The sequence below is a fragment of the Lepus europaeus genome, chromosome 5 (genome assembly GCF_033115175.1).
Source record: "Lepus europaeus isolate LE1 chromosome 5, mLepTim1.pri, whole genome shotgun sequence".
In the NCBI taxonomy this organism is placed as follows: domain Eukaryota; kingdom Metazoa; phylum Chordata; class Mammalia; order Lagomorpha; family Leporidae; genus Lepus; species Lepus europaeus.
In genome coordinates, this window is record NC_084831.1 from 69,002,566 (window position 1) to 69,027,384 (window position 24,819).

Sequence of the window (24,819 nt, forward strand, 5' to 3'; positions counted from 1 at the left end):
ACCTAATCACCTGCCCTGTTATTGATAAGTTTCTGCTAACTCCTAAGGATGGAACCTGGTAATGTGTACAGAGTGACTGACATTTGTGAAGATCAGGCTTGGACAAACCAGGAGAGATCTAATATTTTGGAAAGAAATAGAGAGATATAGACTCTAGGATATGTGGCTCCAGAGATACAATGACCAGGGAGGGGAGATTCTTCTTCCATCTCCCCAAATCATCTTCTGCAATGGTGACACCATCCTCTCATGCCCTGTGGGATGATTTTCCTGTCATGGGAGATGGGTAATGTATTGAATCTTACTCAGAGTTGCCATGGGGTAAATGGAGAGGCTGCTTGTTGGTAACTAATAAATAGATAGCAGAAGTCAAGAATTGGAGAAATTGATGTGAAAGCATATAGCTAAAAAGTGGAAGAGAGGGATTTGCGTGTATGTCTGATGACAGAGCCAACACTTACTTTTGTTATACTCTGCTGACAAAAACTGGTTGTCCTATAATTTTCTCAAAACATCTGAAATTCTTTAAGATGAGATGTTGATATTTCTTGGTACTGTAATTACTCTAATGGCTATATATTTCTTTTAAATTAAACTTACAGAGTCCTAATAGCACTTATTTAAAATTATATCTCCCTTATTTAATCTATACTGGCAAATATTATTTATGGATAAATATGTTCTTTTGGCAGTAAAAAGATATAATATATAAACTGCATTATAAACTTCACATCCCTCCCCCTCTCCCTCTCCCTCTCCCTCTCCCTCTCCCTCTCCCTCTCCTTCTCCCTCTCCCTGTGTGTGTGTCTCCTTCTGTTAAGGTAATTCTGAGTTTCAAATAAATAAGTAAATCTTTAAAAAGTGGAAAGTTTATTATCATCTAATTAAAAGTCTGAGACAGAGAGAGAGAGAGAGAGATTCACTGGATCACTGGCCGAGTGTCTACAACAACCAGGCTGGGCCAGGCTGAAGCCAGGAGCCAGAAACAACATCTGGATCTCTCAAGTGGATAGCAGGGACTCACGCATTTCTGCTGCCTTCCAGGATGCATTAGCAAGAAGCTGGACTAGAAAGAGAGTAGCAAGGTCTCTGAATCAGCACTCTGATAAGGCATGTAGGTATCCCAAATGGAGGTTTAACCCACTGTGCCACAGCGCCCACCCCTCTGTAAGGAAATTAATTTTGAAATGATCAACCCACTTCTTGGTCCTTATTTCTTCTTTCCTCAGCTACTGAAGCCCACAGACTCTGGTCAGCTCATCAGAGTGTCTTTTTTTTTTTTATAGATGGCATGCTACTTGATTCATGAATCTTTGATAGAAGTCAATTAAAGGGGCGATGTTTGGCACAATGATTAAGATGTGGCTTGGGAGACCCACATCCCATGTCAGAGTGTCTGGTTCCGTCCTGGCTCAATTTCCAATCCCGGCTTCCTGCTAATATACATCCTGGGAGGCAGCAGATGATGCTTCAAGTCCTTGGGCCCCTTGCATCCATATGGGAGGCTTGGACTGAGTTCCTGGCTCTTGGCTTTCTCCTGGCACATCCTCAGCTGTTGCAGGAATTTGGGGAGTTAACCAGCAGATGGAAAAATCCCTCTCTGTCTCTATCTATCTGCCTTTCAAATAAATAAGAATTAATTATTCAAAAATCAAAAACAAAAAGCAGAAATTTGAATCTATTTTTTGAAGTCTTGTTCTTTGACACCAGTATAGCTCTTTATCAACATTTGAGTTTTGTAGGTTTTGGAAACAATACTAAGAAAAACACCCTGCTGTAGTTAGAATGTGCTCCTCCAAGTTGGAAAGTTAATCCCCAATGTGAAAATGTTGAGACATGGGACCTTTAAGTCATGATAAAGTGGATTAATGGATGGAAATCGGCTCCTGATAAAAGGATGGGCTTGGCCCCCTGCTTCCTTCATCCTCCCTCTCCCTCACTCCTTCATGTGCATGAAAGGACTTTTTTAAAAATTTTATTTGAAAGGCAGAATTACAGAGAGAGAGAGGGAGAGATGGAGAGACGGCCAGGCAAGGCCAAAGCCAGGAGCCTGGAACTCCATACAGGTCACCCATGTCGGTGTATGGACCCATGGACTTGGATCGTCTTCCACTGATTTCCTAGGTGCATTAGGAAGGAGCTGGATTGGAAGTGGAGCAATCAGGACTCAAACCAGAACCCATATAGAATGTAACAGGTGGTGGCTAAACCCTCTATGCTACAATGCTGGCCCGTGAAAGCACTTTCTTTTTTTTTTTTTTTCTTTTTTTAAAGATGTATTTATTTGAAAGGCAGAGTTACAGTGAGGCAGAGGCAGAGAGAGACAGAGAGAGAGGTCTTCCATCCACTGGTTCACTCCCCAGGTGGCTGCAATGGCTGGAGCTATGCCGATCTACAGCCAGGAGCCAGGAGATTCTTCCAGGTCTCCCACATGGGTACAGGGGCCCAAAGACCTGGGTCACCTTCCACTGTTTTCTCAGGCCATAGCAGAGAGCTGGATTGGAAGTGGAGCAGCTGGGCCTCGAACTGATGCTCATACGGTTTGCTGGCACTGCAAGCAGTGGCTTTACCTGCTATGCCACAGCACCTTAAAAGCACTTTAAAGCTTGTGAACATTTTGTTACCTCTCTGCCTTCTACCTTCTGCCCTCCACCTTCCAACGATGGGATGAGGCAGCAAGAAGGCCCTTGCCAGACGTGGGCCCCTCCACTTGGATTTCTTAGCCTGCAGGACTGTAAGAAATAAATCTCTGCATTTTATAAATTATCCTGTCTCAGGTATTCTGTTACATAGCAGCAAAAAAAAAAAAAAATGAACTAAGACATCCCTTAAGTTTAGAATCTGCTCTTAAAGCTATAGTATTCATTTTGACATTTTGGTGTAAACATCCTGTGAATAATCATTGATTTATAGTTTGTCTTTTGATCTTCCAAAGTCTGAATGGGATCTTTAGTTTGTGTGGCTCTTGCAATCTTAGCTGCTGGGAGGGTGGTAATTTTCAGTTTTAGCTAATTGCTATGCCTCACATGGTCACAGGGACTGGGCATTTGAGCATGCCACTTCATTAAAACATTAAAATACTGTGGGCTCAGTAATTTCATTTACTGGGTCAATAACCCATGATATCTAGAAGAAGATTTAAAGTAGTTTAAAAATAGTTACTCAAACAAGAAAGGGATTTCAAACTATAATTACCATAGCAGTAAAGGAATGGAAGACTCTAAAGCAAGTATAAATATTACATTTAAATAATAATATCTGATTCCTAGAACTCAAAGACTTTAGCTCTTGCAGTTGTAAAGATTATAAGATCCTATTCCTGAAATGAACTTTAGTACGTATCCTCTCCGGGTGTAGATGTTTGTTTGTTTGTTTTTAATCACTTAAAACTTAAATATGCAGACTGACAGTTTATTGCACTCATTCTAATATAAAGTGCTCATTTGTCTATATCATTCGCATTTTAAGAGCTATTTTATTTATTTGAAAGGCAGAGAGAGAGAGGGATAGACAAATGATAGACAGGGAGTGATCTCCCATCTGCTGGTTCACTGCCCAAATGCCCACAACAACATCCGGAGCTGAGCCAAGCCCAAACTAAGAGCCCAATACTCAATCCAGGTATCCCACATGCATGGTCAGGATCCAAGTACTAAAGCCATCATCTTCTATCTCACAGGTCATAGGAGCAGGAAGTTAGAATCAGAAATGGAGCTGGGACTTAAGTTTTGGCACTTTGATTTGGAATGAGGCCATCCCGAGCAGTGTCTTAACTGCTTTACCATAATGCCCTTCCTTGCACATTTTTTAAATGTTCTCCCCCGACCTCCACCCAGGACTTTACATTTTGGTTGATATTTTAGGTTAAGTTTCTTTCTTTTGTAATTCTGGAGTTTAAGTTTTGTCAATTAACTCTTGGTGATTGTGTGTATCTATTAGTTCTAATACTTTCCCCTGGCTTATTGCATTTGCAAGAAACACTACCACAGCATCTATAAACAACAGTGACTTTTCTCCTGTGTTCTGGTACTAATCTCTCCCTTTATCCTGCTCTGTGCTTCTGTTGTTATATTGAGTAGGATTTCTAGAACACTGTTAAATTATTATGGCATCAGTGGTCATTCATATCTTATTCCCACACCTAATCAGAATATACCTAGTTCAAAGTTTCCAAATTATGTTCCAAACCATTATCCCGTGAGATAACGGTTGTTTCCTACCAAACAATGAGGATAAAGTTTCCAAGTGCATTATCAAATGAGATAATTTTTTCAGTACCTAAATTCCATAACCTTTAGTGTTTAATATGTATTGGCAATTTCCTCAATGTGGAGAAAGCATACAACGATTCCTAACTCATTTGACCAGAAAATGCTATTTTGGAAAACCCCTTTCTAACATCTTAGAGTGTGACTGTGCTGCTCTAGAAGGGCCCCATTCATTGTGATGTTGGTTTTGGTTTCAGAATGACATTCTCTATTGTACTAAAATAATGTCTTTCTCTTAAGTTACTAAGGGTATTATGTAATTAGAATCTTCTGTTAATTCCTTCCTGATACATGGCTTCTATTCAGCATAATCTTTTTTACGATTTTTATTTATTTATTTGACAGGTAGAGTTATAGACAGTGAGAGAGAGACATAGAGAAAGGTCTTCCTTCCACTGGTTCACTCCCCAAATGACTGCAACAGCTGGATCCAAAGCCAGGAGCCAGGTGCTTCTTCCTGGTCTCCCACGCAGGTGCAGGGGCCCAAGCACTTGGGCCATCCTCCACTGCCTTCCCAGGCCACAGAAGAGAGTTGGACTGGAAGAGGAGCAACCAGGACTAGAACCTGGCGCCCATATGGGATGCCCATGCTGCAGAGGATTAACCAATTGAGCCATGGCGCCGGGCCCCAGCATAATATTTTTAATATCATCGATGTTGTGCATTTATTTCCAATGTAGGCTGTGTTCTCTTACACAAGTGTTGATGAAAATTTCTGGTTTTTTTTTTGCAATGTGAGGATATTATAAATGATATTCCTCTAAATACTCTTGTACATGAATCAACATACCTAAAAGGATATACATTTTTATAGAATATGTAGCAGAAATAGCATTCCTGGGGCATCTGAGGAGCAATCATCAGCAGGTTCATAGAAAATGTGTATTGTAAAAAAGTTATGAGTGGAATTCAACATTTCTTTTTTTCAAAATCAATGTATCCTTTAAATCAATTTTCCATGAACTTCTAGAAGAATCCTTGTATTCTGATATTTTGATGAACTTATGAAAATAACCTTTCTGAAATGTTCATTATTTCCTGTGTATTGAAATGTATTTGATTTGTATTCTAATTTATGTCTGGTAGTCCTGCTAGTTATCATACAAATTATAACAATTTCTATATGAATTATTTTATGCCATTAACACATCTGTGAAAAATTATATTTTTGTTTCTTTTTCCAATTCTTGTTTCTATTATTTGTTTGAGGAAGAACTGTTTTATTCCTGATTGCAAAGGAACAACTTTCAACGCTTTAAAACCAACTCTAATGTTTGGTATTGAACTTTTTGGAAGAGAAACATTTTATCAAGATTAAGGAAGTTTCCTGTTACCTTCCCTTAACTAAAAAGATTTTTTTAATCACTAGTAAATATTGCCATATATCAATATATATATTCTTGCTTTTATTGATATGATTATATGATTTTTACTTTTGAGGTGATCAGATGATTTCAACTATTAATATTGCAGATTACGTTAATTTATTTTTCTGCCCGACCTTTGGTTTTCAAAATTTCAGATGAGTTGAAAGTTTCATCAAACACTATTTTCCTTGGAATAACAGCCAAAAGACAAACTATGAATATTCAGATTTAGGCATTTGGCAGACATTTTTAACAAATGAATGAAGTAAGCCTGTCACTTCAAGAAATAACAGGCGACATATTTTACTAATGACAAAAACGGAGCTTTCAAGTCAAAATTAGCATTTTAGAAAAACGTATTTGTCACCATCAGCTTGCCAGTTTCCCAAAACCAGAAGACTTATAAGATGGGGGTAATATCAGAGTGTTTAAAATTACTATGATCTGGAGTGGGCCTTTGGCCTAGCAGTTAAGGTAACAGGAGAGACGCCTGTGTCGCAGGTTGGAATGCCTGGCTTTGATGCCTGCTTCTGACTCCTGCAGAGAGGCAGTGGTGATAGCCACCCATGTAGGAGACCTGGATTGGCTTCCCAGCTTTCAGCTTCAGCCTGGCCCACTCTTGGTCATTATGGGCATTTGGGAAGTGAACCAGTAGATGGGAGCATATGTGTGCCTCTCTCTCTATCTAAATCTCTGACTCTAGGCCTCTCAAATAAATAAAATGTTAAATTACTATGATCTGAATGTTTATCTTTCCACAAAATTTATGTATGGAAGTTCTAATCCCCCAGGTGACAACATTGAGAGATGGGTCTTTTAGGGGGGTGATTAGGTCACCAGAGTTCTAACATCATGAATGTGAGAGAGGCCACAGAGAGCCAGCTAGCCCCTTCTACCAGGGGAGAACACAGCTAGACGTCCCCACCTAAGAAAGAGAGGGCCCTCACTGGACGATCTACTGGCACCTTGATTTTCGACTTTTCATCCTCAAAAACTGTTTTTTTTTTTAAGTTACCCAGTTAATGGTATTTTGTTAATGCAGCCTAAACAGATGAAGACAAAAATATATAATAGTAAGTTCCAGCATTTAGAATATTTGCATGACTCATTGGATTCATATTTTTCAGATTATCAGTATATGATATTATAAAATCATGCATGAGTAAAATATTCATGACAGTAAAAGATAGACCAATGGATTTTTTTTTTTTTTGACAGGCAGAGTGGACAGTGAGAGAGAGAGAGAGAGAGAGAGAAAGGTCTTCCTTTGCCATTGGTTCACCCTCCAATGGCCACCGCGGCCAGTGCGCTGCAGCCAGCGTACCGCGCTGATCTGAAGGCAGGAGCCAGGTGCTTATCCTGGACCAATGGATTTTAATGTAACCATTCTTCACTGTGAATAAACAAGAAGAAGTGGCCCAAAGTGTCAAATTTTGGTGTAGATTTGAAGACAAATACCTATAATTGTTTCTGTTTTTTCACTACATAACTATATAAAGCTGGATTTTCTTCATCTACTTCATTTTTTTTTTTTTTAAGATTTATTTGAAAGTCAGAGTTACAGAGTATGAAAGAAGGAGAGGCAGAGGAAGATCTTCCATCTGCTGGTTAACTCCCCAATTGGCCTCAACGGCCGTAGCTGCACCAATCTGAAGCCAGGAGCCAGAAACCTCTTTCGAGTCTCCCATGTGGGTGCAGGGGCCCAAGGACTTGGGCCATCTTCCACTACTTTCCCAGGCCATAGCAGAGAGCTGGATTGGAAGTGGAGCAACCAGGAATCAAACCAGCGCCCATATGGGATGCCGGCACTTCAGACAGCGGCCCCACTTGCTATGCCACAGCGCCGGCTGCCTTCATCTACTTCACCTAAAATAATATACCACAATGGATTGAAAACAGAAACAGACTGAAAGAGAATCCAGATGTCTTTAATTAAGCTAGACATGAAAGAAATTTGCAAACACATTTACAAATAATGCCATTCTTTCTTAGACTTGAGAAAATATAGTTTGTTTTGTAAGGATGTTATTTTTATGATATATGGGTATATTATTATTTTGAAACAGTTTAATGGATATTTAATTTTTTTTCTTATTTACAACATCTGATATGTTAACTGTCGATATACATGAATCACATCAAAGATCTTTTGCACTTTGGAGGTCAAAGACCCAAAGATGAGCACTGCTACCCTGAGCTTCTGAAAGCCTCGGCATTCTAGGCTTTTGGCGATGTGATGTTGCTTGATATATATTTTCCTCTTACCCATGATAATGTAGTAAACTTAAAATTCTTTAACTTTATTACCTTATTCCAAACTGCATGCTATTTTGTGTTAATATTAATTCCAAATTTTCCCCTTTTTAAAAATAAAACTTTACTACTTTATGAATATGGATTTATTTATTTATTGTTCTTGGGAATCATTGAGTTTTTTCCATTTGTGGATTCTCATAAAGTTTTGAAAAATTTTGGCTGTGTTCTCAATCTATGGTACTATCTTTTATCTCTAGATTTCAAAGGAATATTGGTGGACCTTCTTATAATAGTCTCTGAATCTTTTCCTCTTTTTTATAAATCTCATGTCTCATTCAAAACACGTGTATCTGTCGGCTAGTTCAAAAATTCTTTCTTTACTTTCATCTATTTTTTCTTAAAAACTGGTGTTCTTCATTTTATGGATTTGTCAATTCTAGACTTCTAAGTGACTCTTTTACACATCTGCTCTGTTAGTTTTCATTTTCTTTTTCTTTTCTTTTTTTTTTTTTTTTTTACAGGCAGAGTGGACAGTGAGGGAGAGACAGAGAGAAAGGTCTTCCTTTTTGCCGTTGGTTCACCCTCCAATGGCCGCTGCGGTAAGCGCGCTGTGGCCGGCGCACTGCCTCCGGGGCACCGCGCTGATCCGATGGCAGGAGCCACGTGCTTCTCCTGGTCTCCCATGGGGTGCAGGGCCCAAGGACTTGGGCCATCCTCCACTGCACTCCCTGGCCACAGCAGAGAGCTGGCCTGGAAGAGGGGCAACCGGGACAGGATTGGTGCCCCGACCGGGACTAGAACCTGGTGTGCCGGCGCCGCAAGGCGGAGGATTAGCCTAGTGAGCCCTGGCGCCGGCTTCATTTTCTTGTCAAATTTTTCATTTGGCTTTAAATTTCAACACAGTGAATACATCTGTTTTAGTGTGTGTCCTATAATTCCTTATTTGTAACTCCTATGTGACTGTTTTGTTGTGTTTCTCCAACGATGTTTTGTTTCTTCATATGTCTGGGTTTTGTGATTGTGTGTTGGACATTATATTTGAAAATATATTTGTTAAATAATTGATGCCTGGGATGATATTATCTGCCTCTGGAGTAGATTTTTCTTTGTTTATTCCCAGTATCCAAAGTCATCAGAGGTATAGGACTACATAACATAATTTCTGAAACTGAAGTTTTCTGAGACAGCCAATTGGTATGAAATAGGATGAGATTTTACAAGACTGATTGTTTAACAGTTGATACTTTTAGAATTCAGCTAGAAATCATAATTAAATGTTTTTATTCATTTATCTTTGGTAGACTCTGTATCCCATTTCTGACCTCCTGGGTCCAAGAGGCTGTCATGGTCAGAGCTTATCTACCGCTACCAGAACTAACCATTTCCCTGGGGCAAAAGTATCTCTTGGGGCTGGTGGATTAAGCCACTGCCTGCAACACTGGCATCTGAGATGGGCACTGGTTTGAATCCCAGCTGTTCCTCTTCCGATTCAGCTCCCTGCTGGTGTGCCTGGGAAAGCAGCTGAGGATGGCCCAGATACTTGGGCCTTGCCACCCATGTGGGAGGCCCAGAAGAATCTCCTGGCTACTGGCTTCTGCCTGGCCCAGCCCCAGCCATTGCAGCCATTTGGGGATAGACTAGCAGATGGAAGCTTGCTCGCTCTCTCTCTCTCCCCGCAAATCTGCCTTTTAAATAAATAAATAAATGTATGTATGTATGTATGTTTAAAAAAATAGTATCTTTTAATGAGTTCCAGGCAGATAATTCCTCACTGTCCCATTAGGTCTTTAATTATTTTAAAGACATGATTTCTATATAACTTCTTATCTTCCTTGGGAAGATTGGTCTGAATTTTGTGAGTTAACATTATTGAAGAAGCTGTCTTGGTGGTACTTTTTAAGAATAAAAAGAGAAAATATCCTCTATACTTTGGTTCTCTGCTTATACTGCAACTTTTTCCCTAAAACCTGCCCCAGTTGGAATTGTAAACCTTTAATTAAAATCTATACAAGCCACATTTTTCTCCATATTCTTAATACCAACCAAGCCTTAGGATATGCAATCTTCTTGTCTCCAAAGTATGTACATAACCTCCTCAGACATCCTTATTTCTCCCATTTACTTGTTTTGTCATCATTGCCTTCTGCTTTCAGCATGAATCCGTGTTTCCGAGGGGCAAGATTATTCCTCCACTATGTACTTTCAGTCCACCGCTTGCCACAATTGCTTGCCTGGGATCAAACTTTCTAGCTTCTGTCTTCATTCCTAGTGGAAAGAATACATCACCTTATATTAGCTTCATCATACATCTATAATTCTTGAATTTCAGTAGAGGGGCTGGCACTGTAGCACAGTTGGCTAAGCCTCTACCTGTGGAGCGAACATCCCATATGGGTTCCGGTTCGAGTCCCGGCTGCTCCACTTCCGAAACAGCTCTCTGCTATGGCTTGAGAAAGCAGTAGAAGTTGGCCCAGGTGCTTGGGCCCCTGCATCCACGTGAGAGACCTGGAAGAAGCTCCTAGCTCCTGGCTTCAGATTGGCTCAGCATTGGTCATTGCAGACACTTGGAAAATGACTGGCTGATAGACAACCTCTCTCTTTCTCTCTCTGCCTCTGCATCTCTGTAATTCTGCTTTTCAAATAAATAAATAAATCTTCTAAAAAAATCAGTGGAGACATTATTGGCAATCCATTTTATTCTTAGCTTTCTTGCTCAAAATATTCTTTCTAAAAAGTCCATCCTTCATCTGAAGCCCATTAACCTTACCTCCCAGTAGCCATCTCTCTATAATTAAACCTTACGTGACTTATAGAAATAGAAGAGACTCTGGAGTGAACCCTAACTGCTGTGCTGCCTTCTAAGATCATCTTAGATTATTGTATCTTCCTTGTGTTCTCCTTATGTCAGTGGACTGTCCTCTTATAAGGTCATTTACTCCATCTTTACCAACCTCTCCCACACTAAATCATCCTCTAGCCTAGAAAACAAAACAAACAAATGAAAATGAAGCCTGTACAGGATAAATAAAAAAGGTCATAGAAAAAATGGAATAAAATTAATCTATTTTGTTGCCAATTTTTTAAAATCCGTAAATAGTTTTCTCTTAATACAGGCTTCCATGAACTTTCTGAAAATTCTTTATATTAAATGAATATCAGTGAATGATTGATTTACCACAAGCCTTGCATATCCATAGGAATTCCACAGATATTTAAGAGGATGGATAAGGTACCATGATTTTCCTTGCTTCCAAAGCAAATTCTAGCCAGTAAGAAAATCTCTAGTGCTATAAAATTAATAATAATTTCGCAGGAAATAAAAGTTCTCCTGCTTGGTACTATGTGCAAGTTTACAATATCTTCTCCAATCATTCTTTAAAATATCTGCCTTCTATGGCTGATTCCGCATGTAAATGCTTCTCAACAGTCTAGCATTATTTGAAAGATAACTGGAAGGGTTTCTTACCCCAGCATCCTTCCTACCAAGGGCCCCAGGTATACAGTGTCATCTTTTTATCTTTTATTTTTATTTTTTTTTAGCCATCATTTTTTTTTATGACAAAACAGCATTGGCACAGATCCACAGAAATGGCCACTTCCCATATATATATAACTGATGATGAAGTATTCCTGAATGGCAACGTGGCATTATGTTTTAGAGTACAAAAAAGTCTGTAGAAATTCTACTCCTAAAATTTATCATTACAAAATAATCAGAGCTTTACAAATGTATATGCAAATATATACATTTACATATATATTAATGTATGTGTACACATAGGGTACTGTGTTTTTTTTTTTTAACTTTTATTTAATAAATATAAATTTCCAAAGTACAGTTTATGGATTACAATGGCTTTTTCCCCCCCATAACTTCCTTCTCACCCGCAACCCTCCCATCTCCCACTACCTCTCCCATTCCATTCGCATCAAGATTCATTTTCAATTCTCTTTATATACAGAAGATCAATTTAGTATAAATTAAGTAAAGATTTCAGCAGTTTTAATGATGTATTTATTTATTTGAGAAGCAGAGTTAGAGAGAGAAGGAGAGACAGAGAGAGCTCTTCCATCCTTGGTTCACTCCTCAATGGCTGCAGCAGCTGGGGTTGGGCCATGCTAAAGCCGGGAGCCTGGAGCTCCTTCTGGTTCTCCCATATGAGTGGTATCAAGCACTTGTACCATTTTCTGCTGCTTTCCCAGGCTCATTAGAATGGAATTGGATAAGTGGTAGAGCAGCTGGCACTCAAACTGGCACTCATATGGGATGCTGGTGTTCCAGGTGGCAGATGACCCCATAGCACCAAAACACCAGCACCACCATTTTGTTTCTTTCTTCTTTGATTGTTGTGATCTCCTCTTTTATGATTGCTGATTGTTGTGGGACAAGGTTCCTCACACTTACAACCCCATTGGAATTATGTGTGAAACTTTAAATACTAATGTGCAAAGCCCATCCTCCAGAGCTGTCTGTTTCATTTGGTCAGGGGTAGATGCAGCCATTATCATTTTTGGAGCTCTGCTGATCATTGCAATGTACAGCAGTTGAGAACAGTGTTTCTTTTCAAGTGGCATGTTATGATAGTATCACCACAGCATGACTCAGTTTTCTTACTCCCTTTCTTGACATGTCTGAATGGTATGTTAGCTGTAAGTCCTGCGATTATTCTTAAAGGAGAGGAAAATAATCCACAGGTAAATCAGCCATAAAATTAGCCAACTTTTATTATGTTCTGGTAGTGATAGTAACACATGAGTTATTCCTGTTATTCAAGTTCTTGGTGTGTGTGTGTGTGTGTGTATTTGTGGGTGGAAACTCCTTCCTGCTTTGAAAAGCCTTATTTTTGTTGCTTTTCAGTTAGGGGAAAGCAAGCTGTTTTCCTTTGGCACACCTACATGATTATACAGATCCATTCCCTCGAGAAACTTCCACATAAAGAGAACACATCATCTATAGCAACTGAGAAGCATCGCTTTATGTTGCCTGTTGTAGAATTATTTCTTGACATTAACATTTTTATGCACCCCCATATTAAGTTTTATGCTTGGATATAATGCCACTAGGTAGCAACCGAGGTAAATGCTGTATCCAAAATCCACAGAGGATCAGAGCCAAGCAGAGGGGTATCAAATCTCTCTCTTCATGTGCTGCTGCTCATAGTGTGTGACTTATATGTGCTGCTTTTGAAAGCTGAATGCCTTGGAAGATTCTAGCGTGCGAAGGGGCAATAAGGACCTGTACAGGGCAGCCCGGCTGACCTGTGTTGACTTCCCTCTGTAGCAGCCTTCACAATTCTTTGCTCACAGTTAGAGGGCTGCTGAAAGTGACTCTGGGTAGATGAAAACAGCTTGCTTAATCATTCCTGAAACACGGGAAAAATTAAAATACATTTTTTTCTTTGTCAAGCAATAAAAACAATGCCAGATTGTTAATGCCTCTTTTGTACCTTTCACTTGAAAGACCTCAAAAGAACATCAAGGAGAATAAAGGCAAAATCTATTCCCCAATGGCGTCATTATACATGTTGAAGGCTCTAAAACTAAAACTCTAAAGACATTCAGGAAGAGTGGAAGAATAAATGACAGCAAACTGAGGAGTGTGTCTCTGGAGCTTTGTTCAGCGTGCTTTGTTCACATTCACTCAAATTGGATGATGAAAAGCAAAGATCGCATTTGTTTCGACGTTAAAGTAGTAAATTAGTGAGTTGGTGAGTTGCTAATTGTCCTGCAAAGCATTTAAGGTGCTGTGAGTGCCCCATCTCCAGTTTTTAAAATTACATTCTTAGGCTTGAAATGAAAGCTACCATTAGAGTAGTATAAAACAATGTTTTTAATAATTTAGACTGGTTCGATTCAAACATGATTTTTGTTCTGAAATATTTATCGAAGCTCCTGTTTTTATTTGAGATGAGCAAGTTTCATTTTAGACTTCAAGGCATCAAATAGAAGTTCAGTTTCACTGTGGAGTTAGAGGAGGGAGAAAGATTAAAGCTACCCAATGTTGGGGCGGGCTTTGGGGCACAAGAAGTTAAACTGCTGCTTGCATACTGGTGTTCCATATCAGACTGCCTGTTCCAGTTCCAGCTGCTCTGCCTCCCTTCTGGTTTCCTGCTGACATACATCCTGGGAGGCTCAGATGATGGCTCAGGTGCTTGGGCCCCTGCTACCTATGTGGGAGACCTGGATGGAAGTCTGTGCTCCTGGCTTAGGCCTGGCCCAGCCCTTGCTGTTACAGGCATTTTGGGAGTGACCCAGCAGATGGAAAGATTCTCTGTCTCTCTCTGGTACTCTGCCTTTCACGTAGACAAAAAATAAAAATAACCACTAAAAAGAAAGAGTTATTCAGTGTTGTGTTTTCATCACTGGCTTTTTCGGCCTGCTACCAGAACACAGAATTAATGGGTTTGGTTAAATTTTACTTGGATTTTTGGTGACCTTTTCTAATCCTGACCATTTCATAATTTAATGTCTTGACCTTCGTTTTCTGTAGAGTCATCTTAGTGATAAATACAGAGATTTAATAACTAGAACTAGTTGACAGGTGACCTTTCGTACATGGCTGTTCCTTTTTACTGAGGAAACCACACTGTTTTGTAACTTTCATTTCACAGATTTTAATTACCTTTTCTATTGTCTATAAGCTTATTCAGAGAGAAAAAAGTAAAGGTTAAATATTGCATTCTTTATGCTAATTAAAATGTGACATGCTTGGCAGTTGCCCCAGTGTATCACTCAAAAAGGACAGGGCAATCTGTCAGGCTCAAAGAAGAGAAGGGGGATCCCGGAGTGCCTGATAGGAAGCAGGATGAGAGCGGCGTCTGGCAGAGGAAGCTTTCCCATCCACTGCGTGGAAGTAGTGGTGTGTGTGTGTGTCTGTGTACACGCGTGCACGCGCATGCACATGCATGTGCATAAATAAACTGAGAACAGAGAAACAGGCGTGTGTTGCACTAATATAAAAAGAAAAGTGAATGACTCACAAAAGGGGTAATTTACCAATCAGGGTGAATGACCTGTTTAGATAAGTCCCCCCCCCCAACTTTGTTTTAATGAGGCAAAGATCAGCTGAGCATATCATGGTAAATTGACTTCTGGGGCCCACATGAATAATACATATATTGTTCAAACACAGAGCAATAAAATTGATTATAAAAATGCCACAGATCCTTATGAAGGTGTAAGAATGTCTGCCCCTTCCCCCATCTCAAGGTGCCAGAGAACATGGACCGTTCACAGGGCGTCAGTTCCCTTCTGCTTACATTCTTCAGCATTGTTTTGTTTTGCTTTGTTTCGTTTATTATTTTATTGAAAGTCAGAGTTACACACAGAGAGAAGGAGAGGCAGAGAGAGAGAGAGAGAGAGAGAGAGAGAGAGGTCTTCCATCTGATGGTTCACTCCCCAAATGTCCTCAATGGCCGGAGCTATGCCGATCCGAAGCCAGGAACCAGGAGCTTCTTCCTGGTCTCCCACATGGGTGCAGGGGCCCAAGGACTTGGGCCATCTTCTACTGCTTTCCCAGGCCATAGCAGAGAGCTGGATTGGAAGTGGAGCAGCTGGGTCTCAAACTGGCACCCATATCGGATGCCTGCACTGCAGGCAGCTTCTTAACCCGCTACGCCACAGCACTGGGCCGCTTCAGCATCGTTTTTAAACAGAATTAATTTTGTGCTGTTCAAATCTTCTTGTTTATAACAGAAGTAAAAATAAAAGAAGGCATGATGTCAAACGACCTGTAGAGTAAGCCAGTGTTACAGACAGCCTGTGCTCTGGGTTTGTGTAAGGACTGGGGCGTAACTTCGTGAGACAGTGGATGGCTCGCCAGTCTCTGGCTGACTTTGATTCCCAGCAACTTGGAACCAGGCAGTGTGAGTGTCTGGAGCGAATGCACCTTACTGAGACCTGCGGGCAGGACGAGGTGTTCCCTTTAGCTGGTAACATCCTCGGCCTGGGCCATAGTTATTGCTTTGTTTTTTCATTTATTTTATTTTTTTTAACTTTTCTTTAATGGTGACAGGAGCAATTTGAAAAGCAAATTGAATAAGCAGATGCAAAGGACCATTTTAAAAGCAACAAAATGTTCAGGATTAGCTTCTTCTAAAATGAAATTTCAGCCATATTTCATGCTCAAATTATGAGAAGTACTATTCACACATCAGCACTTCTTTCTACCATGCCAGGAAAGAGGCTGTGTCCACTCACACGCACACTGTGACGTCCTTGGAGCCGTTCATCAACTGAGGGACTTCATCTTTTAGTGACACTCTTGGCTCCCAGCATGTTTTAAAGTATGATAACTAATTTTATCATTTAAATATTAATTTCATTTATTTGAAAGGGAGAGACAGATACACATACACACAGAGAGAGAGAGAGAGAGAGAGAGAGAGAGAGAGAACCATCCACTGGTTCACTCTTCGGACACTACAATCGCTGGGCTGGGCCAGACCAAAGTCAGGAGCCTGGAACTCCATCCTGGTCTCTGTGGGAGGCAGAGGCCCAAGCACTTGGGCCATCTTCTGCTGCTTTCCCAGGCGCATTAACTCAGAGCTAGACAGGGAGACAAGCAGCCAAGACTCAAATCAGCACTTCAATTTGGGATGCCAGCATTGTAGACAGCAGCTTTACCTGCAGTGCCACAATGCCAGCCTCAATCAATTATTTTAATATAACATTGGGTAATATACATGTTTGCATTTACCTATATTAAGAACAGTGAAAAAAATCATAACTATGTATTTCATATCTCCCACTTGTAAATTCTGCTGAGTGAATTTCATGAAAGATGCCATTTGCTCCTCTTTTTAACCTGAATGATAGGTAGTTTCTAGAGGCTATCACATTTATCTCAATTTCTTCAATGCTATCCTGGGAAATAATAACAAACTGGCTTTAAAAATCTGTTATGAAGGATGACTGTGAATCTACTGCTAGCAGGCCCAGAAGAAATTTACACACAACCATGGAGGTGGGATTTCGGTCCAAAGCTATCATCTCCCCAGTCACTGAAATGTTGAGTTCCGGGCCAGCATTGTGGTGTAGCGAGTAAAGCCACCACCTACAGTGCCAATATCTCAATATGGATGCTAGTTTGTGCCCCAGCTCCTCCACTTCTGACCTAGATCCCTGCTAATGGCCTAGGAAAAACAGCAGAAGATGGACCAAGTACTTGGACCCCTGCACCCATGTGGGAGATCTGGAAGAAGCTCTCAGCTCCTGGCTTCAGCCTCGCTCAGTCATGGCCATTGGGACCATCTGGAGAGTGAACCAGTGGATGAAGATCTCTCTATCTGTCTATGTATCTCCCTCTGTGTGTCACTCTGACTTTCAAACAAATAAATAATGTTAAAAAAAAAGAGTTCACCAGTGCATGCATCCTGATGAAAGAGTGTCTCTCCACTTTAGCTAACAATTCTAGTATAACAATACACAAGTTGAGGAATGTACCATCTAAAACCTATAGAATTAATAGTCCTAAAGAGCAAATAAATTGAGCCACATGAAAAAAAAATCTGTTACGAAAATGAAGTGAGCTCATATAATAAGTACTGAGCAGTGTGACTGACCTATAAGAAGCATTCAGTCAGGTGCACATCAGTCCACATGAGGCGCAGTATTTCTGTGTCTCCTTCATACAGCTTCTTCACTTCCTCTCTCTGTTTGTCCTAGCCAATAAGCAAGTCATCTTGCTTGTAAGGAGGCAAAATGTCAGGATTCATGTAAGCAGTGAAGTCATTTGTTTTTCAAGGCAATCCCTTAGGCCTCTAAAACGGTGCGAGAATTGACCCTTGTTGATCACGGAATTCTACTCCAACTGCTACCCACCCACGTTTTAGAACTGTGTACTGAGGTTCAAGTCCACACTGACTCGAATTGCAAAACTGTCTTACCCTTCAAAGGACCTTGCACAGAATAAATGCTAAATACCTGATTGATCAACAGATTCTTTACTCTTCCCAAGCTGAGTATCCATAACCAAATATGCTAGTGTAGATTTAGTATACTCTGGCAGAGGAAGACAATATCCAAAACAAATATAGTGTTGTTAGCATTTTAAAAATCAGTGTTTTAGACCTACATAAAAGGAAGTTCTTGATATTTGTGGGCTTTCTTTAACAGAGACATAGCTGTTCAGACGGGGTCACCTGAGTGTTTGTGGTGCTCTTAGTTGATAAGTGCAGCCCAAGTCCAGCCCCAGTGTACTGTGTGCACAAGATGTTGTAAACACACAACAGATAAAGTGAGGAAGGCCAATTTGTTTTTAGTGAAAACAAAACCAAAATTAGAGACAACTAAAAAAAATCAAAACTAAGATAGGGTTTTATAAAGTGGAACCAGATAAGTCTTAACAAAGATCTTAGAAAATCTAGGGTCTCAATTTTAGAAGAAAAAAAAAAAAGAGTAACTACTTACCGAGGCTGAATCAAGTGAGTGGAGACATGTGGAATACACTTTTAAGCAAGGTCCCCAAATCAAATAATGTAAATGAGTTTCAAGAGACAGCTGTACATTTTAACAAAGAAACTTGAGATCAAAAAATATATCAATAAAGCTAATATACAGAGTGGTGATAACCGGATAAGAGCAGCTCTTGGGGCAAGTCATCCGTTCATGCCGAAGCATTTCTATTTCTCATGGCTTACTGTGGTTTGAAGGTGCCTTCAAACACATAAATGAGTTCCTCAGGCTTAGTCAGCTCTTTGTGCTACACGAAGCTTCTGATTTTGATTAGGAGTGTTCATGCATCCAGGCACACAATGCTGTCATTCTTGGGAAATGATACCTAAGACTAAGCAGTAAGTGGAGCAGACATCTCATTCAGCCATGGCTCCTGGAACCACATTCAGGAAGTCAGTCTGGCAGGACTGTGACCAAGAAGTACAGGCATGTGATCTTGTGATCGAGTCTCTTAAGATTCTGACCATGGTGACAGTTTGGCAAAGTGAATAGTTAAAAAATGGGGGAGGGGACGATTTCAGGATGATTATCTACCCCTAAAGCCATCGTATTCAGAACATTCTGCCCAATCGCGTATTTGTCACATAAACAAGAGGCTGTTGTTCCCAGTGTTTGCCCTCAAGTTGTTAGTCAGCTGCTGACCTCATAATCTGCACAGCTGTGGCATCCCAATATGTTGTCATGAAACAGATTGTGATGTCTTAATTGATCACTTTCCAAGGTTACAATTGTCAAGTGAGACCGATGTGCTGATTCTTATTAGTTAAATTAAGCCTTGTTACAGCAGAACCAGCTAATTCACTCTAATGACTGGGAAAGCCAACGCAAATTGCTGCATTTTATAGATTAGAACACACCCAAATCTTTCTCTTTATTTATTTTCGATTTTTTTTAACTTGTGAGGGCTATCCTCTCAAAATGCTTTAATTATACAATGAGACAATTTCTTGGCAGAGTAAATGGAATGTAACCTACCATACCATATGCATCTTTGATGATAAACTGGAGTGTGCCATATCACAAACACAATTTAAATCAGGCTCTGGTTTGCATGACTCTGAGTTTGCAGGACTTGACTAGGTGCAACGGGTGGAGGAAAATTGTCCACTCAAAATACTGTGTTTTACTTTATATCCTAAAATATATGAACCCTAAATGGATGATGAAAGGTCTTAGATCAATGCCTGACTTCTACAGGCATCCACGTGTGCCTCCAGCGTGATCCCTGGTAAAGCCTTCACTATGCTCCCAACCTAAAATACCACATTTCCAGGTGGCCTAATATACTCACCTACCTTGCATGGGCCTACTCTAACGACCTGCTGCTTGCCTTGGATAAGAATCCTTACTGTGGGCCGGCGCCGCGGCTCAATAGGCTAATCCTCCACCTTGCGGCGCCGGCACACCGGGTTCTAGTCCCGGTCGGGGAGCCGGATTCTGTCCCGGTTGCCCCTCTTCCAGGCCAGCTCTCTGCTGTGGCCAGGGAGTGCAGTGGAGGATGGCCCAGGTGCTTGGGCCCTGCACCCCATGGGAGACTGGGATAAGCACCTGGCTCCTGCCTTTGGATCAGCGCGGCGCGCTGGCCGCGGCGGCCATTGGAGGGTGAACCAACGGCAAAAGGAAGACCTTTCTCTCTCTCTGACTGTCCACTCTGCCTGTCAAAAAAAAAATAAACTAATTAAAAAAAAAAGAATTCTTACTGTGGCATGGGGTTTGGACAGCCCTTTTGCTAGCAGAGGTTTAAAGCACCTCCTAAATAGACATTTATGGATTCTTCAAGTCAAGGTATTAATGCAATTCTTAATTTTGACATGCCAAATACTTTGATCTGTCTACCATATTTTATAGAAGTATAATTAAACATAAAGGAATCTAAATTAATGTAATAACTATTATCATCCCAAACATAGCTGGATGCACAAATATGTCCATCAGAGAACTATTTTAGAATAGAAAAACACACACACACACACACACACAGAAGATAATGGCTAAATGCCCAGCAGTAGGTGAATAGGTACATTATGGTATATCCATATAATGGTATATAGAGCAGGCATTAAAATTATCTCTAAGGGAAATTTCATGACATGGAAAAGATTAAGGATATGAAATTAATTGAAAAACCAATGCTGCTAAGTTGAATATATGAAACTTCTCAACTTGTCTAAAATAATATGTACAGAAAAGAGAAAAATGATATGATAAATAATATAAGTATGATATAAATGTTTATAGTGGTTATTTATTGATAGGAATATGGAGTATATTTATTATTTTATCTATTTTTTAATTTTTCAATTTTACTACAATGTGCTCTTATTCCTTTAATAAGTTTTTTTTTAAAGCAGTTTAAATTAATTTTGTTCTGGGGCAGCATCATGATTCACTTGGTTAATCCTCCGCCTGCGGCACTGGCATCCCATATGGGCGCCGGGTTCTAGTCCCTGCTGCTCCTCTTCCAGTCCAGCTCTCTGCTGTGGCCCAGGAAGGCAGTGGAGGATGGCCCAAGTGCTTGGGCCCTGCACCCGCATGGGAGACCAGGAGGAAGCACCTGGCTCCTGGCTTCCCATCGGTGTGGTTCCGGCCGTAGTGGCCATTTGGGGGATGAACCAACAGAAGGAAGGCCTTTCTCTCTGTCTCTCTCTCTCACTGTCTAACTCTATCTGTCAAATTTAAAAAAATTAATTTTGTTGTAATATTCGAGGCAGTGTCTGTGTTCAAGGCATCTCAAATTAAACTGGTCTAAAAGTAAGCTTCCAATCTTCCTCACTTGATCCTGCTCTTCCTGAAGTCTTCCTCACACCTTCTGTTTCTCAGTTAAAGGAAAGTCCAGTCTTCCTTTTGCATAAGCTAAAAGTCTGAAGTGATCCTTGACTCCTGTCTTTCTCTCACATCTCAACTTAACTATGGAGATTGCTATCTTGCTGGTCTTCTTTTGGAATGCTTTTCTCTTTCATCCAAATCAACAGTTCTAAGTAAGTTGGAAAAGTGTATGTTTTTCCTAACACTAAGTTCAGTGCTGTGACTTCTAATATGTTATTTTAATTCAATTGCTTTCATTTTCTAAAGTAACCAATTGAGCTCCAAGTGTATTCCAGGGACTCTAGGGAGTGGGACTGAAATGAAGCAGACATTGTTCTTACTGAGTTTACTATCTGGAGGACAGACATAATTAAACCATAAATTAAAGTGCAACACAATGAGTAAAATAAGGGCAGTACCCAGCATGTGATGAGCTGCTCACCAATAAACAAAATAAAAATTCAGGAGCAAACGTCATGTACAAAATGTAAAATCTCACAGAAAGAAGATGAGAAAGATACATGTCAACAAAGCATATTGCTTCTTTTTCACTGTTTTCAAAAAATAGCATAGCTTCTTCATGTGGGAGAGAAGTAGCAAAGTTAATTTATGTGCTTATTTTTAGGATATAGTAAAGCAAGGAATAATGAAAAAAGCAGTGCACTGTAAGTTCGAAGATCTAGAGTTGAATCTCCCAGCACTGCTTTATCAAATTCAAATCCTAAAAATTGATGCTTAACCTCTATTAGTGTTGCCTCCATGATCAAATGAAAAGTGAGGGAGTTGGACTAGCTCTGAAGACTGTAGACATGCCTTCTCTGAGCTCTTCCAAGAGGCTTTTCCTTATTTATCTAGAATAAACATAAACACAAAAGCCAGTTAACACAGTGACTTGAAGAAATTTGAGTTTCTATAGTATTTTGCCAGCCTCGGACTTGTGTTAAATCACTGTGCTTTCTAAAGATCTTTTTTAGAACATCATCATTTGCTGAAATTTTCATATTTTTATCAATTGCTACATAACCATGTGCATGTATAAGTAAAATATGGAATTAATGTCTGGATATGTTTCTTTGGCATTTCCTTTATAACCACCAACCTTATTATAGAGATCAACTATTTCCATGTTTCCTTATTTCATTTGAAATTACAGTTCTGAATAAAAAATAATTCATCATTTAGAGTGGGAAACAAATGACTATCTCTCCATTTGTTTTTAAACCAACACATGGGGATTTTAGAAATTAAAATTACGTTTTAACAGTATGTATTTACCCTTTTAACGGAAGCATGCTCCTAACTTCATAGCTTATAGCAGAGACTGTAGGAGAAAATATATATGTGTGTCACATTTTCCATATTCAGCAATTGTGCAATGTCTGAACTATTTCTTTTCCCAAAGGAACTTACTTGACTATGTGGAATTTACTACCTGCTTTCTCTCTCTTTCTGTTTTTCAGCCTTTGCAACTGGACTGTGACCTTTGTGCCATAGTGTCAAACTCAGGTCAGATGGTTGGCCAGAAGGTTGGAAATGAGATAGATCAGTCTTCCTGCATTTGGAGAATGAACAATGCCCCCACCAAGGGTTATGAAGAAGACGTTGGCCGCATGACAATGATTCGAGTTGTGTCCCATACCAGTGTTCCTCTTTTGTTAAAAAACCCTGACTATTTTTTCAAGGAAGCCAACACTACTATTTATGTTATTTGGGGCCCTTTCCGCAATATGAGGAAAGATGGCAATGGCATCGTTTACAACATGTTGAAAAAGACGGTTGATGTCTATCCAAATGCCCAAATTTATGTGACCACAGAGAAACGCATGAGTTACTGTGATGGAGTCTTTAAGAAGGAGACTGGGAGAGACAGGTGAGTCCTGGCTGAAGCGGTCACGCGGTCTTTAATTGCTAAGTCTTTGCGGAGTACTTTTGCCAGCTATCAAATGAACAGAGTTCTTTTTTAAATTGATTGTTATGTTTTTGACTATTATGATTACTTAATGAGCCAGCAGCTAGATCCCATTTATACCACCTACACTACCTTCTGTTCTCTCCATTTTGATTGGTTCAAGGCTCCAAGAAACACTGCATACTTCCCCCAAGATATCTTTAAATTTTTTTCTTACTTAGCTCAGTTTGTTAATGACTAAGTTGAATTTCATCTGATTTCAAAGCATATAAATGTTAAGGAACTTCAGGATTCTGTATTGACCTAAACTCCATTGGAAGCTGTTTCAGAATTTTACCTGAGATCACAAACACAACAGATTATTGATTATCCAATAAGATTGCACAGCTTCCGGAATGTAGATAGACCCTGTGATCCTGAACACCACAACTTGGTATCTAATATGTTAAGCAGAATCACATATTGAAATTATGCATTACTTCAAATCATTAACAGTTGGATTCTTGAAGAGAAATTATGTATATGTACATTCCACTCAATTATCCAAAAACCAATTTGCATTTTTAATACATCCACTTTTTTTGCAACGTTCAGTAATCACTCTTCCCGCTTCCTCTGCTTGAGGCTTGGGTGCTTCATTCTTCCCCTTCCCCTTCTTTCTCCTTGAAAGAAGAGCCCTTTCATCGCCCACAGAACACTATTGCCTGCCACTTGCTCTTCGCCTTTAGAAGGATTGCCAGGATAAGGCAGAAAGACAGAATTATAAATCAGTCGATCTTGGTTCATATTTTTACTTTATTAAAGAATTGCTGAAGGAAGACATAGCAACCAGTTGCTAAAGGCTTAAATTATCTGTGAATTCTGCTTATTTGCACAAAAGCATGGATTAATTGAACATCCACTGTAATTCCAATATTACATTCTGATTTTCTCCTAATGGTTATTGTTAACTGTTCAACATGGATCGGGGGAGTCTTCTTGGAAAATGCATTTTATGAAAAACCTATGTTTTTGTGTACCAAAATAAGCTTAGATTTTTGTTACATTTTTCCATAAATGTTTTTGAAGGCCCCATGTATTATCATATGTAAAGTTTTAGTTATATTGGGGTATGTGCTTGAGGAGGAGCAGTTTCTGTTATCGCTGGATGTAATTTGAATTCTAATAATTATTTTAAAATATTAAGTGGACCAACTTTTCTATTGAGTATGTAGATTGATTTGAGTTTCCCATTATCGATTTCTGAGCACCAAAACAGCACAACTTCACATGCAATGCATGACCAAAATAGTCATAAAACTGTTCCTTTTCACTGCTGGAATTAGCAAAAAGAATCCCAAAGTTTAGATTTAAATCACTGTAGGATAAGCAGTCAAAAGAAATGGTGGAAATAAAAGGAGTAAGTATGGTGCTTCAAAGAAATGTACTCATGTGTAGATGCATTCTATCTAAAGATGATCTTTCTCAAAAGGCTTTGGAAATTTCTTGCTTGTTTTTAACCCAGCGAAATGCAATTCATTCGATATATATTTTGTATTAGTTTGATTTAGCCCTCACAGTATCCCATAGTCACAACTATAAGCTCTGAAGCCATTTACAGGTATCAGAAAATAATCTGGTCCATCTTTTACTGCTTTCCAATTAGTGGGGCAGTGGATTGAAAGTAACTCAAACCTACACTCATATGAGATGTACTTGTTGCAGGCAGTGGCCCAAATGTTGTGTCAGCCCTGAGATTTCTTTTTTTTTTTAAATTAGC

General features: G+C 39.6%; 1 protein-coding gene across 2 annotated transcripts in view; it reads left to right on the forward strand.

Moving 5' to 3' along the window:
- ST6GALNAC3 (ST6 N-acetylgalactosaminide alpha-2,6-sialyltransferase 3) overlaps window positions 1-24,819 on the forward strand; it is a 626,202-nt gene that overhangs the window by 345,173 nt on the left and 256,210 nt on the right. For both annotated transcript variants that reach the window (XM_062193403.1, XM_062193406.1), the window contains exon 3: window positions 22,612-23,021. In XM_062193403.1, the coding sequence (XP_062049387.1) occupies window positions 22,612-23,021 (410 nt within the window). The remainder of the gene's footprint in view (window positions 1-22,611; window positions 23,022-24,819) is intronic.